The following is a 14,812-nucleotide window of genomic DNA, read 5'->3' as shown; positions in this document are numbered from 1 at the left end:
TTCCGCTATCAACCTGGAGCAGATACCTGTTTTGAACCAGCCGTCGGGAGTAAAAGCATCCTTGGTCTCCGTGGGTTTGTTCCAGTATTCCCGAAACACTGTCGGCCCCTTCACAAAGAGCTCCCCTTCCTTGTCCTCCAAACCGGGAGTCACCTGGGAGGAAAAAGAAGAGCCATCATGTAATCCGCCAGCACAACTCAATGCAATTGTGTCTTCCTTCCTGGCAGAATGTGGTTGGACTGGATGGACTCTGGGGATCCCTTACGTAGGCTAAACATGAGCCAACACTGTGATGCAGCAGCTTAAAAAGACAATGCGATTGAGTCTTCCTTCCTGGAAGAATGGGGTTGGATTGGATGGACTCTGGGGATCCCTTACGTAAGCTAAACATGAGCCAACACTGTGATGCAGCAGCTTAAAAAGACAATGCGATTGTGTCTTCCTTCCTGGAAGAATGGGGTTGGATTGGATGGACTCTGGGGGTCCCTTCCACATGCTAAACATGAGCCAACACTGTGATGCAGCAGCTTAAAAAGACAATGCAATTGAGTCTTCCTTCCTGGAAGAATGGGGTTGGACTGGATGGACTCTGGGGGTCCCTTCCACAAGCTAAACATGAGCCAACACTGTGATGCAGCAGCTTAAAAAGACAATGTGATTGTGTCTTCGTTCCTGGAAGAATGGGGTTGGATTGGATGGACGCTGGGGATCCCTTACGTAAGCTAAGCATGAGCCAACACTGTGATGCAGCAGCTTAAAAAGACAATGCGATTGTGTCTTCCTTTCTGGAAGAATGGGGTTGGACTGGATGGACTCTGGGGGCCTCTTCCGACTCTAGTTTTCTATGAAATAATGCAAAATATTGCCTCTCTTGGGATAACGGTGGGGCGGACGGTGGTGTTAATTCCCACCCAGGTGGATGAGAGTTCTCCGATGCACGCCGTGAGAGAGCAAAGGGAATGTGACTCGCACGCTCCAAATTGGGCGGGCTCCAAATTCCTTGGGATCCTGGCAGAGGCTCAACCGTCTTCCTTATCAGGCGCCTCCCCGTTGTGCCATTTCTCGACTCCGCTGCCAGCTTGCAAACAGTAAAAACACAAAGCCGGTGACGTTATCTTAATAGGATTTTGCTCGGTGAGCTCACCAAGGTGCTGGTTCGGTGCCCGGAGAGAGAGCGAGCGGACGACTCCGGCGTCTTATCAGCTGGGATCGAACTGTGTTGAAATGCAGGATAAGAGAAGCATCTGGGTGACACCTGTCCACCTATTGCACTCTAATAAAGACAGCATCGATGTTAACACACCACCTCATAATATAAATGGAAGTTGTTTCCAGCAAGAGCATAGCAACCTCTCTTTTCTTCTTGCGAAAATCTCCAAGGTCTTCCCTTTCTGTTGCCGCGCCGGATCCAACTTCCAAGCAGCTGCTGAAAGCATCAGATGGCTAATTGCAGAGATACCCTATTCTCCCGGTGCCATATTTTAATGCACGTTTCAGCTGCTTTTAATGCGTTCGAGCAACTTTAACATGCAGGCGCAGTGGCGTTGCCCTGGAAGGCTGGCGTTTGATAGCTTGCCGGATCCAAGCGCAGGGCCAGCCGGCGAGCCAGATAAGATTACATTTGCCACGCATGGAAATAAAAAGCTTGTAATAAACCCTCTGAAGGGAGAAATCCGTGCGATTATAAAATGCATATTTGCAATGCTTCCCCCTTTTTACCTCTCTATTAGCAGGCAGGCAAGGTGGGCCCACCATTTCTCCATTCCTGTAGAAGACGGAGCATTAAAAGGGTCATTTCGAGGATAAGTCGGGCCTTAGGCCTCCGTGTGGCAAGAGCTAAATGACATTTGGACTACATGACATTTCAGGGATACCACAAAATGACTATCATATTTTTGACCTAGAACTTTAGAGTTGGAAGAGATCCCAAAGGCCATCCAGTCCAACCCCCTTCTATGTGTTGTCGAAGGCTTTCATGGCTGAAAACACTGCGTTGCTGTGAGTTTTCCGAGCTGTATGGCTATGTTCCAGAAGCATTTTCTCCTGATGTTTCACCTGCATCTATGGCAGGCATCCCCAGAGGATACATACCTCTCAACCACTGAGTATGCCTGCCACATTGATGCCTGCATCAATAGGGGAATAGCGTCTAGATCCAGGGAAGTTATGCTCCCCCTCTTTCTATTCTGCCTTGGTCAGACCACACCTGGAATCACACTGTGTCCAATTTTGGGCACCACAGTTGAAGGGAGATGTTGACAAGCTGGAAAGCGTCCAGAGGAGGGCGACTAAAATGATTAAGGGTCTGGAGAACAAGCCCTATGAGGAGCGGCTTAAAGAGCTGGGCATGTTTAGCCTGCAGAAGAGAAGGCAGAGAGGAGACATGATAGCCATGTACAAATACGTGAGGGGAATTCATAGGGAGGAGGGAGGGAGCTTGTTTTCTGCTGCCCTGCAGACTAGGACACGGGACAATGGCTTCAAACTACAGGAAAGGAGATTCCACCTGAACATCAGGAAGAACTTCCTCACTGTGAGAGCTGTTCGACAGTGGAACTCTCCCCGGGGCCGTGGTGGAGGCTCCTTCTTTGGAGGCTTTTAAGCAGAGGCTGGATGGCCATCTGTCGGGGGTGCTTTGAATGCGATTTCCTGCTTCTTAGCAGGGGGTTGGACTGGATGGCCCATGTGGTCTCTTCCAACTCTACTATTCTATGATTCTATGATTCTATGATTCACAGATGAAAGCTGTGGCACAGGCTGGAGAGCAACTGTAATGAATCACTGCAATGAATCACTCTGACCAGGAGGTCATGAGTTCGAGGCCCGCTCGGAGCCTATGTTTGTCTTGTCTTTGTTCTATGTTAAAAGGCATTGAATGTTTGCCTATATGTGTAATGTGATCCGCCCTGAGTCCCCTTCGGGGTGAGAAGGGCAGAATATAAATGCTGTAAATAAATAAATAAATAAATAAAACTTCCGGAAAAAATGCTTATGGAATATGGCCATACAGCCCAGAAAACTCACAGCAACCCAACCCCCTTCTGTCAGGCAGGAAGGCACTCAGATTCCCAGAGTAGCTATCTATCTATCTATCTATCTACACATACACATATACACCCATTGGCACACATCAGATGTAATGCGGAGGCATTGCCTCTCCCAGACTCGGCTTACATTCCCAAAGTAGCTATTGTTATTAATAAATATATATTAATATTATTATTAACACCCATTGGCACACATCAGATGTAATGCGGAGGCATTCCTCTCTCCGACTCAGATTAGATTCCCAGAGAAGCTATCGTTATTAATATATATATCTTAATATTATTATTAACACCCATTGGCACACATCAGATGTAATGCGGAGGCATTCCTCTCCCAGACTCAGCTTAGATTCCCAAAGTAGCTATCGTTTATCTTAATATTATTATTAACACCCATTGACACACATCAGATATAATGCGGAGACATTCCTCTCCAAACCCAGCTTAGATTCCCAGAGTAGCTATTGTTATTAATAAATATACATTAATATTATTATTAACACCCATTGGTACACATGAGCTGTAATGGGAAAGCAGCCCTCTGTCAGTACTTGCTTATTGTTACGGGGCGGAAATGAATGGAAACAAAAGCAAGCACAATCACAGTGCAGCTTTCATTTTCGTGTCGTCTCTCGTTTCCTACGAAAATGCCATCATTCGTTTTATACAGACGAATGGTCGAAATGAAACGATAGCACGAAAGAAACAACAGAAACATTTTTGTGCACATCTCTACTTTCTACTATCCTGAGAAGGCTTTGCTTTGGGGCCTCAAATTGTGGCCTCAATCGTTTGTTGTGTCTTTTCAAGTTGCCTCAGGCCTCAATATCCGTAAACATGAAAACACTGGGCACTGACCAGACCATGCCCTTCTTCTATAGAGAAGAGAGTCCGACTTTGGCACCGTTTTGTGGAAAGCACCAAGGAGGAGGAACACGAGGAACAAAAAAGCCAACCGAAGCAGCAAAAGTTGTTTTTTCCCCCCCTCTAATGTTAATCTTTCTAGTGGGACACGGTTGTAAACGCGCCAGCTGTGCTCTCCAAGATCACCGGCGGCGGCAGAGCGGAGGGAGGGGAAAAAAGACCCATAAAATTTAAATTTTAAAGAAGCCTTTCCAGAATGGCGTATTCCCACTCCCGCCATCATCACCGCCTGGCACTGGTTAGAAATGCAAAGGGTTGGCCCTGCTGCTTTTATATTTGCAATTAAATGATTACCTGAATCAAAGTACTTAAGGAATGCTAGGGAAGTTTCTTCTTCTTTGTGGCAGGTTGTGTTTTTTTTTTTAATTTGGGGGGAAGAGAGAGAGATGCAATGGCTCCTGTCTGCATAAATGAGTTATTTTATTAATCCATTTGCTTAACAGAAATCTGAATAAACAATTTCTAATCAGAGCGAGAGAGGGAAAAAAAGCAGTAGGAGGCTCTTAAGCAAGGCCCCCCTCCTGGTTTTGATGCCGTCTCGGCACTAGCCAGGCAGCATTTGCCACACAGCGGGGCACGCCGGGCACGCTTATTCGCACACGCAACCATGCGGGATACATTAGCCCTTTCCAACAATGGCAAGAGAGGATGGCCGGAGAGAAGAGAGGCAGTTCTCACTCAAAAACCCTTCAACAAAACTGGATTGTGTTGTACTACAGGGCAGTACAATACACTCTAATACTGTTGCATCCCTAGGCTGCATAGGCACCTTGAAACCACACTGGAGCCCAGAATATAAGCAAACAGGCTGTTTATTATGCTATGAACCCACTCGTCCTCTTCGTTCATCCGGTAGGGCACTTCTTTCGCTCCCGCCACCATCCCAGGCTCGGTTGGCGGGGACGAGGGAGCAGGCCTTTTCTATTGTTGCTCCCCGGATCTGGAATTCCCTTCCGGAGGAGATCCGGCAAGCACCCACCCTGGCTTCCTTCAAAAAGCTGCTTAAAACCTGGCTCTTCTGCTGCGCCTTTGGATAACCGAGCCCATAGCTATAGTAGTTGCACAGGCCACCTCTTTGACTTGAAACACTGCACTTTATTCCTCTGCCCCAAAGCATCTTAGAATATCACATTGCATTTTAGTTCTTGTGGTCCCTCCAGGCCATCCTCTCCTCCATCCCAGTGGTCTTTTTTTCCCCTCTTTCTTTGCAGATTCATGTTATTTGAGTGATTATATTCCTTCTGCTTATGTGATTGTTTTAGTCAATTGTTATGTTTTGTTTTCGTTTCTAATTCTTATAGCGTTTTATAGTGTTTTCAGTGTTTTATTGTACAATGTTTTATGCTGATTTTATATTGGACCCGCCCTGAGTCCCTTTTGGGAGAGAGGGCGGTATACAAATAAACTTTTACTTACTTACTTACTTACTTATTGAAGATTATAAGTAAGCACAAGCAAATAATGTTCAGAGTCTGTGATGTCTCAGGCACCTTTGGCCCCTGACCCCGCAGCCATTGCTGACCAAACTAAAGAGGACTTGGGTTTTTTCCCAAGTGAGCAAGATTCAATTCCTATCCAGATGCCTCCTGTTGACATTTCCGTGCCAGAGCCAATTAGGGACGCCCTTGAGAAGGTGCCGGCTCTTCCCGGCTCTCCGGAGGGTTACTGTTTGATAGAAGGGCTTTCTTGAAAACAGACCGCTCCCAAAGGCAAAGTTTAAGAAGAAGTGCCAGATTAGCAGAGTGAGGCGATTGTGGCTGAACCCAGTTCTCTTGGGAAGAATTAGGGAGGCAGGGACCTGGCATGATGTTTTGGAGGCTCAGTTCTCTTGGGAAGTTTTGGGGAGTTTAAAACCTGTTTTGGGGGAGCTATGAACTTCATTAAAAGTAGTGCGCTGAGAATCTTCTGTGTGGTGTCAACTTAACTTTGGATTAAGAAGCATCGTCGCCTCTGGTTCCTGATTTCCAAGTGGCCTGACGGTGCGCTTACTCTGGAGTAGACCGGGTGATGGTTTACCTTCTTGCCATGTTGGGACTAGGTTTCAACTTCCAGTTTGCCTTGCCTTGAATCCCTGTTTGGAACATTTCTTCTAAAGGACTCTTCTTGCTCCTTGCTCTTTTCTCCATTCAAAACTCAGACGGAGTTTGAGTGTGTTTCGGATTTTGGATTTTTGAACTCTAATACCGGACATAAGACTTTATATTATTGGACTAAAATTGATCTTTCCTGGAAGGTCAATTGCTACTTCTACCTTACTGCTTATTTTCATTTGGAACTTTAATTGCTTTAATAAAGATATTATATTGTTATTGGCTTCTGTGTTGGTTCCCAGTGTTCATGCAGCTTAGGAGTGTTACAGAGTCAATAAAATGGGTTAAATCCATAAGAGCAGTGTACTTGAAAGTCTTTAAGCAAAAGTCTAAGAAAGTCACTCAAGTATCATAGTCCAAACAAGAACTCGAACTCAGTCCCACAAGAAGTATCAAGAATAGTCCAAACAAGATTCAATTCCAAGGCATGACATAATCTGGAAACCACAGGAAACCAGGCTAGAAGGCAGGATCAAATTCCAATATAATCCAAGGTATTCGAAACCCACATGGCAAAGTCACAGGAGCATTCAACTGGATTCAAAGGCAAAAACAAGGCAGGAACTTGAATCAAAATCCACGGCTGCAAAGCATATAAGAACACGGAGCAAAGATCTTTCTCTCTCGAATTGCAAAGTTGGCACCTCTGCCGTGTAGAGAAAGGACCAGGCATTTAAAGAAAATCCAAGGTTTTCCTTCCATGAAAAACTCTTTCTTTCATGAGAAAACTACTCATTAGTTGCTTCAAAAGCAGTCGTTTACTTCTTCGTAAACATTCACGTTCCCTTCTTCTGTGAGTGATCACCTCCCTTCTGTCAAATACATCATTCTCCTCCAAACCAGATTGTCCATCTGGCACCTGGTGAATGTGGTTCAAATGCCTACTTGCAACCATTCTGTCTCTGGTCCCAGAATCCACTGGAACAGACTCTGGCTGCATCTCAGGCCCAAACCCAGAATCCTCTGGCAAAGCAGGTGCAGGGACAATTACTAGCTGAATGGGCCCAAACTCAGGCTCAAGCTGAACTACAACACGTGCAATGTTTCTCAACCTAGGTCAGAGGGGTTGCCAAAGACCATCAAAAAACACATATTAATTCAGTGTTCTCTGGAGGTAGGTGAATCCATGGGGAAAAGTTCTAGAAGTCATAGTGGACCACATGCGGAACATGAGCCAACATCGTGATGTGGCAGCGAAAAAAGCCAATGAGATTCTAGACTGCATCCATTGGAGACCGCTGTCTAGATCAATAGATGTCATAGTCCCACTCTCTTCCGCTTTTATTAGACCTCGCCTGGAATAATATGGTGTCCAGTTCTGGGCAAAGCAATAATAATAATAATAATAATAATAATAATAATAATAATAAGAAGAAGAAGAAGAAGAAGAAGAAGAAGAAGAAGAAGACGACTTTGGCCTGCACTTAAACACAATTGGCACTGACAGCTGCAGAAGAACACCTTACTGGGATCTGCACGCATTATTGGCCGATATATCACACAGTCTTAGACACTTGGGAAGTGTCCGACTTGTGATCCAATACAACAACCAGCAGAGTGTCTGCTGTGGACTCAACCTCTTGTGTTTCCAATAATAATAATAATAATAATAATAATAATAATAATAATAATAATAATAATAATAATAAATGCAATTAAGGCCAAGATCGAAAAATCAGCTGATGACCCAAAATGCAGACTGTGCAAGGAAACCGACGAAACCATTGATCATATCCTCAGCTGCTGTAAGAAAATTGCACAGACAGACTACAAACAGAGGCACAACTATGTGGCCCAAATGATTCATTGGAACTTATGCCTCAAGTACCACCTCCCAACAGCAAAGAACTGGTGGGATCACAAACCTGCAAACCTTGGAAAATGTGCACGCAAAGATACTGTGGGACTTCCGAATCCAGACTGACAAAGTTCTGGAACACAACACACCAGACATCACAGTTGTGGAAAAGAAAAAGGTTTGGATCATTGATGTCGCCATCCCAGGTGACAGTCGCATTGACGAAAAACAACAGGCAAAACTCAGCTGCTATCAGGACCTCAAGATTGAACTTCAAAGACTCTGGCAGAAACCAGTACAGGTGGTCCCGGTGGTGATGGGCACACTGGGTGCCGTGCCAAAAGATCTCAGCCGGCATTTGGAAACAATAGACATTGACAAAATTACGATCTGCCAGCTGCAAAAGGCCACCCTGCTGGGATCTGCGCGCATCATCCGAAAATACATCACACAGTCCTAGACACTTGGGAAGTGTTTGACTTGTGATTTTGTGATATGAAATCCAGCATATCTATCTTGTTCGCTATGTCATGATAAAATAATAATAATAACAACAACAACAACAACTCGCTGTCAGCGCGAGGTGGTAATTGAAACCCCGCCCACCTGGCTAACATCACTAAGTTTCCTGGGGGGCCCTGCACATGCATGGTTAGTAATTTTTGGTTTTGGGGGGGGGGGGGGTTTGATGGAAAGACCTAGATTGGATGACTATGTCTTTTGTGGCCAAATTTGGTGTGATTTGGTCCAGTGGTTTTGTTATTTACTCCATGGGAATTATGCACATTACATTTATATATACAGTAGAGTCTCACTTATCCAACACTTGCTTATCCAACATTCCGGATTATCCAACGCATTTTTGTAGTCAATGTTTTCACTATATCGTGATATTTTGGTGCTAAATTCGTAAATACAGTAATTACTACATAGCATTACTGTGTATTGAACTACTTTTTCTGCCAAATTTGTTGTATAACATGATGTTCTGGTGCTTAATTTGTAAAATTATAACCTAATTTGATATTTAATAGGCTTTTCCTTAATCTCTCCTTATTATCCAACATATTCGCTTATCCAATGTTCTGTCGGCCCGTTTACGTTGGATAAGATAGATATATAGATAGATAACATCTCTTTTCATTGAAGCAACATTCCTAGAAGGGATAGGTCCTATTCAAATCCGTACTGTTCACCACTAACAATCTCTTTAAAAACAAATATCCTCATTGATCCTAACTCATCTGGGCTTGGTTTCTGACAGTTCTCAGTGGACCTGACCGCTTTCCTCATCCGATCTGGACCTCCGAAGAAAAAGAGGGGAAACTCTGTGGAGAGCCTTCTCTCCAGTCGGAAAGCGATGCCTGGCAGCCCAACAGGCCTGGTGCAATTTGCAAAGCGTGTTTCTGGCACAGCCCTGAGATCGATGTGCTACTTAGCGAGAAGTTTGCTGACTTTCTCTCTTCGCCCTTCTCTCCCACTTTGCCTCATTTCGTGTGAACCTTGGCACCGTCCCCAGCTTCCGACTTGGACTCCGTGGTTCTTTGGCTTCGGCGGTTATTAACCTCATCATCATCATCATCATCATCATCTTCATTTCTATCCCGCTCTTCTCACCCCGTAGGGGACTCAGAGCGGCATACAATATACATTTAGGCAAAAATTCAATGCCTCATTATACAAAGAAAATAAAAAAACATAAAATAGAAACAATAAACATATAAACACAATTTAAAACCATTGATATATTAAAACTTAAAACAGCATCTAGATACACCCTACTAGCCCCCCCTCCCCCTCCCTCCCATCATGATCTTAAGGTCTTCTTTGGCTGTCTTGGATGGTGCTGGGTGACTGAGCCCATGCCAGCATTCTCCTTTTATGTCCCAGCCTCTGGAAGCAGCAGGTGTTTCTGCTGGGCCTTGCTTCAGCCAGGTAGTCAGGGCCTGAGTCTGCAAGGAGCCAGGCACCAGGAGCTGAGGTCAAAGGCAGCCTGTAGCAGACAAACACTGCCCTTTCCTCCAAGCTCCCTGTTGCTGATGTTCTTTGGCTGTCTTGGATGGTGCTGGGTGCTGTCTTGGATGGTGCTGGGTTAATAACCTCAGGTTATTAACCTTCGTAGATAAAAGTCAGCGAGGGAGAGGATGGCATGTTCCTCAATCTGTTGTTACTCATCATTCTTTACTAGATACAAACACACACACATTTATTCCATCATAAAATCATAGAATCGTAGAGTTGGAAGAGACCTCACGGGCCATCCAGTCCAACCCCCTACCAAGAAGCAGGAAGATGATATTCAAACCAGCCCTGACAGATGGCCATCCAGCCTCTGCTTCAAAGCCTCCAAAGAAGGAGCCTCCACCACTGTCTGGGGGAGAGAGTTCCACTGGTGAACAGCCCTTCTCACAGTGAGGAAGTTCTTCCTGATGTTCCGGTGGAATCTCCTTTCCTGTAGTTTGAAGCCATTTCTCCATTGCGTCCGAGTCTTCAGGGCAGCAGAAAACAAGCTTGTTCCCCCCTCACTGACTTCCCCTCACATCTTGATCCATGGCCATCATCACGTCTCCTCTCAGCCTTCCCTTCTGCAGGCTAAACAGCTCTTTAAGCCGCTCCTCACAGGGCTTGTTCTCCAGACCCTTGATCATTTTAGTTGCCCTCCTCTGGACACATTCCAGCTTGTCAACATCTCCCTTCAATTGCGGTGCACCGAATGGGACATAGTATTCCAGGTGTGGTCTGACCAAGGCAGAATAGAGAGTAGCATGACTTCCCTGGATCTAGACACTAGACTCGTATTGATGAAGGCCAAAATCCCGTTGGCTTTTTTCGCCGCCACATCACATTGTAGGCTCATGTTTAACTTGTTGTCCACAAGGACTCCAAGGTCTTTTTCACATGTACTGCTGTCAAGCCAGGCATCGTCCCCCATTCTGTATCTTTGATTTCCATTTTTTCTGCCAAAGTGGAGAATCTTGCATTTGTCCCTGTTGAACTTCACTTTGTTAGTTTCGGCCCAGCTCTCTGGTCTGTCAAGATCGTTTTGAATTCTGTTCCTTTCTTCTGGAATGTTGGCTCTCCCTCCCAATTTGGTGTTGTCTGCAAATGTGATCATCGTGCCTTCTAACCCTTTGTCTAAGTCGTTGATAAAGATCCTGAACAGAACCAGGCCCAGGACGGAACCCTGCGGCACTCCACTCGTGACTTCTTTCCAGGATGAAGAAGATGCATTGGTGAGAATCACCCTTTGGGTTCGTTCGCTTAGCTCAGTGATGGCCAACCTATGACACGCGTGTCAGCACTGACACGCCTAGCCATTTTTACTGACACGCTGCCGCATGCAGATTGATTGGATGACTAATGTCTTTTGTGGCCAAATTTGGTGTGATTTGGTCCAGTGGTTTTCTTGTTTACTCCATGGGAATTATGCACATTACATACATACATACATACATACACATATATAATCATTCTATTATTATTCTCTTATTATAGTAGTATATTATTATATTATTACTATTATATTATTATTATATTATTCATGGCTACATTGAAACTACAATAGAGAGAAATCAGCATGGAAACTGCAAGAGGTACCATAGATTGTTGTACATGGAAATAATGCTAATAATTGTTTTTGATTTATTAAATACAGTTATATATTACAATTATATATTGTGAAATTATGGGGTTTTTTTTCTCAAAGTGACACACCACCCAAGTCATGCTAGGTTTTTTGGTGAATTTTGACACACCAAGCACAAAAGGTTGCCCATCATTGGCTTAGCCAATTACAGATCCACCTAACCGTAGTTCTGCCTAGCCCACATTGGACTAGCTTGTTTGCCAGAAGGTCATGGGGGACCTTGTTGAAGGCTTTACTGAAATCCATCCATCGATGCATGCATCCATCTATCTACATTCATTTATCTATCTAGAAAGAGATAGATATGTGTTGCCAAAGGCTTTCATGGCCAGAATCACCATGACTTTTCCAGGCTGTATGGCCATGTTTCACAAGCATTCTCTCCTAGTTCCACAGATATATAAACCCCACCTGCCTAGTTTCCAACAGACCTCACAACCTTAGAGGATGCCTGTTAAAGATGTGGGTGAAATATCAAGAGAGAATGGGGCCTTTATCATAGGAAGCATGTAACTGACTCAAGAAACAGCTTCGGCACCTTGGAGAGCTCCAGAAAAACCAATTTGACTGCATTCAGCAACTTGGACAGACCTACTTATACCCTGTTTCCCCTAAAATAAGACATCCCCAGAAAATAAGACCTAGTAGAGGTTTTGCTGAATTGCTAAATATAAGGCTTCCCTTGAAAGTAAGACCTAGCCAAGTTTTTGTTTGGAAGCATGCCCAACAAACAGAACACCAGAGTATGTGGGATTGGTAAATGTACATACCATAGAGTGTTGTACATGGAAATAGTGGTAGTAACAAGAAATTCTTGATAGGATTCACAGTTTGTCTGGTTATTTATTTATTTATTTACAGTATTTATATTCCGCCCTTCTTTCTCACCCCGAAGGGGACTCAGGGCGGATCACATTGTATACATATAAGGCAAACATTCAATGCCTATATACACATAGAACCGAGACAGAGACAGACGCAGAGGCAATTTAACCATCTCCTGAGGGGATGTTCAATTCCGGCCACAGGGGGAGCAGCTGCTTCATCATCCACTGTGATGGCACTTCCTCATTCCAACGTTGGTTGGATGATTTTTTTATGGAGTTGTAAATTGGTTAAATTAGCCTCCCCACTTTATAAGTGGTACCTTAATTTCCTACTTGATAGATGCAACTATCTTTCGGGTTGCTAGGTCAGCAATGAGCAGGGGCTATTTTTTATTTTTAATTGTCAGGTGCTCACCCTGACACGGGCTGGCCTCGAACTCATGACCTCTTGGTCAGAGTGATTTATTGCAGCTGGCTGCTCACCAGCTTGCGCCATAGCCCAGCCCCACATTATGCTGGTTTGTGATCACAACTACTGTACAGTATATAATAAATGTTCATTTTTTTGTTCAACAATAAATGTGAATTCTTCTTCATGGAAAAATAAGACATCCCCTGAAAATAAGACCTAGCGCATCTTTGGGAGCAAAAATTAATATAAGACACTGTCTTATTTTCGGGGAAACACGGTAGCAAATAAAGGGTATCTACATCACGCATGGGCAAACGTCAGCCCCAGATTCTTTCTCTTACCCTGGATGCCTTCCACAGATATATAAACCCCACTTGCCTAGTTTCCAGGAGCCCTCACAACTTCTGAGGATGCCTGCCATAGATGTGGGTGAAACATCAGGAGAGAATGCTTCTGGAACATGGCCCGGAAAACTCACAGAAACCCACGACATGTCCTGTTTATTAAGGGAGGATTTCTTCTAAGTCTATTCTCTTTCATCTTATCAGTTTCCTGGGAAATCCATCACTTTCATGCTCCTGTTTTCCGGGGAGGTTCTTTCCTCACTTCTTGACGCCCTGAAAACTTTGTTTCCATCATCTTTGCTGGCACCTCCTTTGCCTCCACGTAGATCTTCCCCTTCATAGCATTCCATGCCGGAAAGGGTTACTCTCTTTCTTTTTCTCTTTCTTTAGTTCCTTCCTCCACTTCTCCTTGTTTTTATACTTTCCCCGGCACTGGATATTTCATCTCGCTTTGTTCCCGGCGTTGCATATTTCATAGGCTGTAGCTTCCCAGCTGGCAGGAGCCGGCAAACTCTTGAAGCATGGCGAGGATTGTCTGCCTGCCTCTTGTTTGTTTGTTTGTTGTCGAAGCCCGCTCCCACGCCATCCTTCCCTCTTTCCCCCTTAAAAAAGGGAAGAAAAGAGATAGCAGAAGCACAGGCTCCGAGACAGGGAACAATGGGGCGCCGTTGGGAGATGAAACGGTTTTGCAGCTGTATGGCAGGGCTATGCTTCTCAATTTGGGTGATTTCTTCTTCTTTTTTTGGAGTTTCACTTTGTTTGAATAAGAAGAGAATAGTATGAGAAGGAGCCAAGTTCAACCCCATTGTGTCCCTGGCTTCGTTGTCACGAGGGCAGCAAATATTCTGAGTTGCTGTGAGTTTTCCGGGCTGTATTGCCATGTTCCAGAAGCATTCTCTCCTGATGTTTTGCCCACATCTACGGCAGGCATCTTCAGGTTGTGAAGTTTGTTGGAAACTAAGCAAGTGAGAATGTGTTGTCGAAGGCTTTCATGGCCAGAATCACTAGATTGTTGTGAGTTTTCCGGGCTGTCTGGCCATGTCCCAGAAGCATTCTCTCCTGATGTTTTGCCCACATCTACGGCAGGCATCTTCAGGTTGTGAAGTTTGTTGGAAACTAAGCAAGTGAGAATGTGTTGTCGAAGGCTTTCATGGCCAGAATCACTAGGTTGTTGTGAGTTTTCCGGGCTGTCTGGCCATGTCCCAGAAGCATTCTCTCCTGACGTTTCACCCACATCTATGGCAGCCATCTTCAGGTTGTGATGGAAACTAAGCAAGTGAGAATGTGTTGTCGAAGGCTTTCATGGCCAGAATCACTAGTTTGTTGTTAGTTTTCCGGGCTGTCTGGCCATGTCCCAGAAGCATTCTCTCCTGACGTTTCACCCACAACTATGGGAGGCATCCTCAGGTTGTGAAGTTTGTTGGAAACTAAGCAAGTGAGAATGTGTCGTCGAAGGCTTTCGTGGCCAGAATCACTAGGTTGTTGTGAGTTTTCCGGGCTGTCTGGCCATGTTCCAGAAGCATTCTCTCCTGACATTTCGCCCACATCTATGGCAGGCATCTTCAGGTTGTGAAGTTTGTTGGAAACTAAGCAAGTGAGAATGTGTCGTCGAAGGCTTTCGTGGCCAGAATCACTAGGTTGTTGTGAGTTTTCCGGGCTGTCTGGCCATGCCCCAGAAGCATTCTCTCCTGACGTTTCGCCCACATCTATGGCAGGCATCCTCA

At 44.8% G+C, this 14,812-nt stretch overlaps 1 protein-coding gene across 3 annotated transcripts in view; it reads right to left on the bottom strand.

The window, feature by feature from the left end:
• Nucleotides 1-14,812, bottom strand: part of acsf3 (acyl-CoA synthetase family member 3) — a 77,643-nt gene that overhangs the window by 32,611 nt on the left and 30,220 nt on the right. For all 3 annotated transcript variants that reach the window (XR_010000521.1, XM_062961505.1, XM_062961504.1), the window contains exon 7: nucleotides 27-153. Coding sequence is in view for 2 of the 3 variants with exons in the window: in XM_062961505.1 (XP_062817575.1) it covers nucleotides 27-153 (127 nt within the window). In the remaining variant the exon portion in view is untranslated. The remainder of the gene's footprint in view (nucleotides 1-26; nucleotides 154-14,812) is intronic.

Source organism: Anolis carolinensis, unplaced genomic scaffold (assembly GCF_035594765.1).
Source record: "Anolis carolinensis isolate JA03-04 unplaced genomic scaffold, rAnoCar3.1.pri scaffold_9, whole genome shotgun sequence".
In the NCBI taxonomy this organism is placed as follows: domain Eukaryota; kingdom Metazoa; phylum Chordata; class Lepidosauria; order Squamata; family Dactyloidae; genus Anolis; species Anolis carolinensis.
Note: the sequence above shows the minus strand (reverse complement) of the source record. Positions and strands in the feature narration are given on the sequence as shown.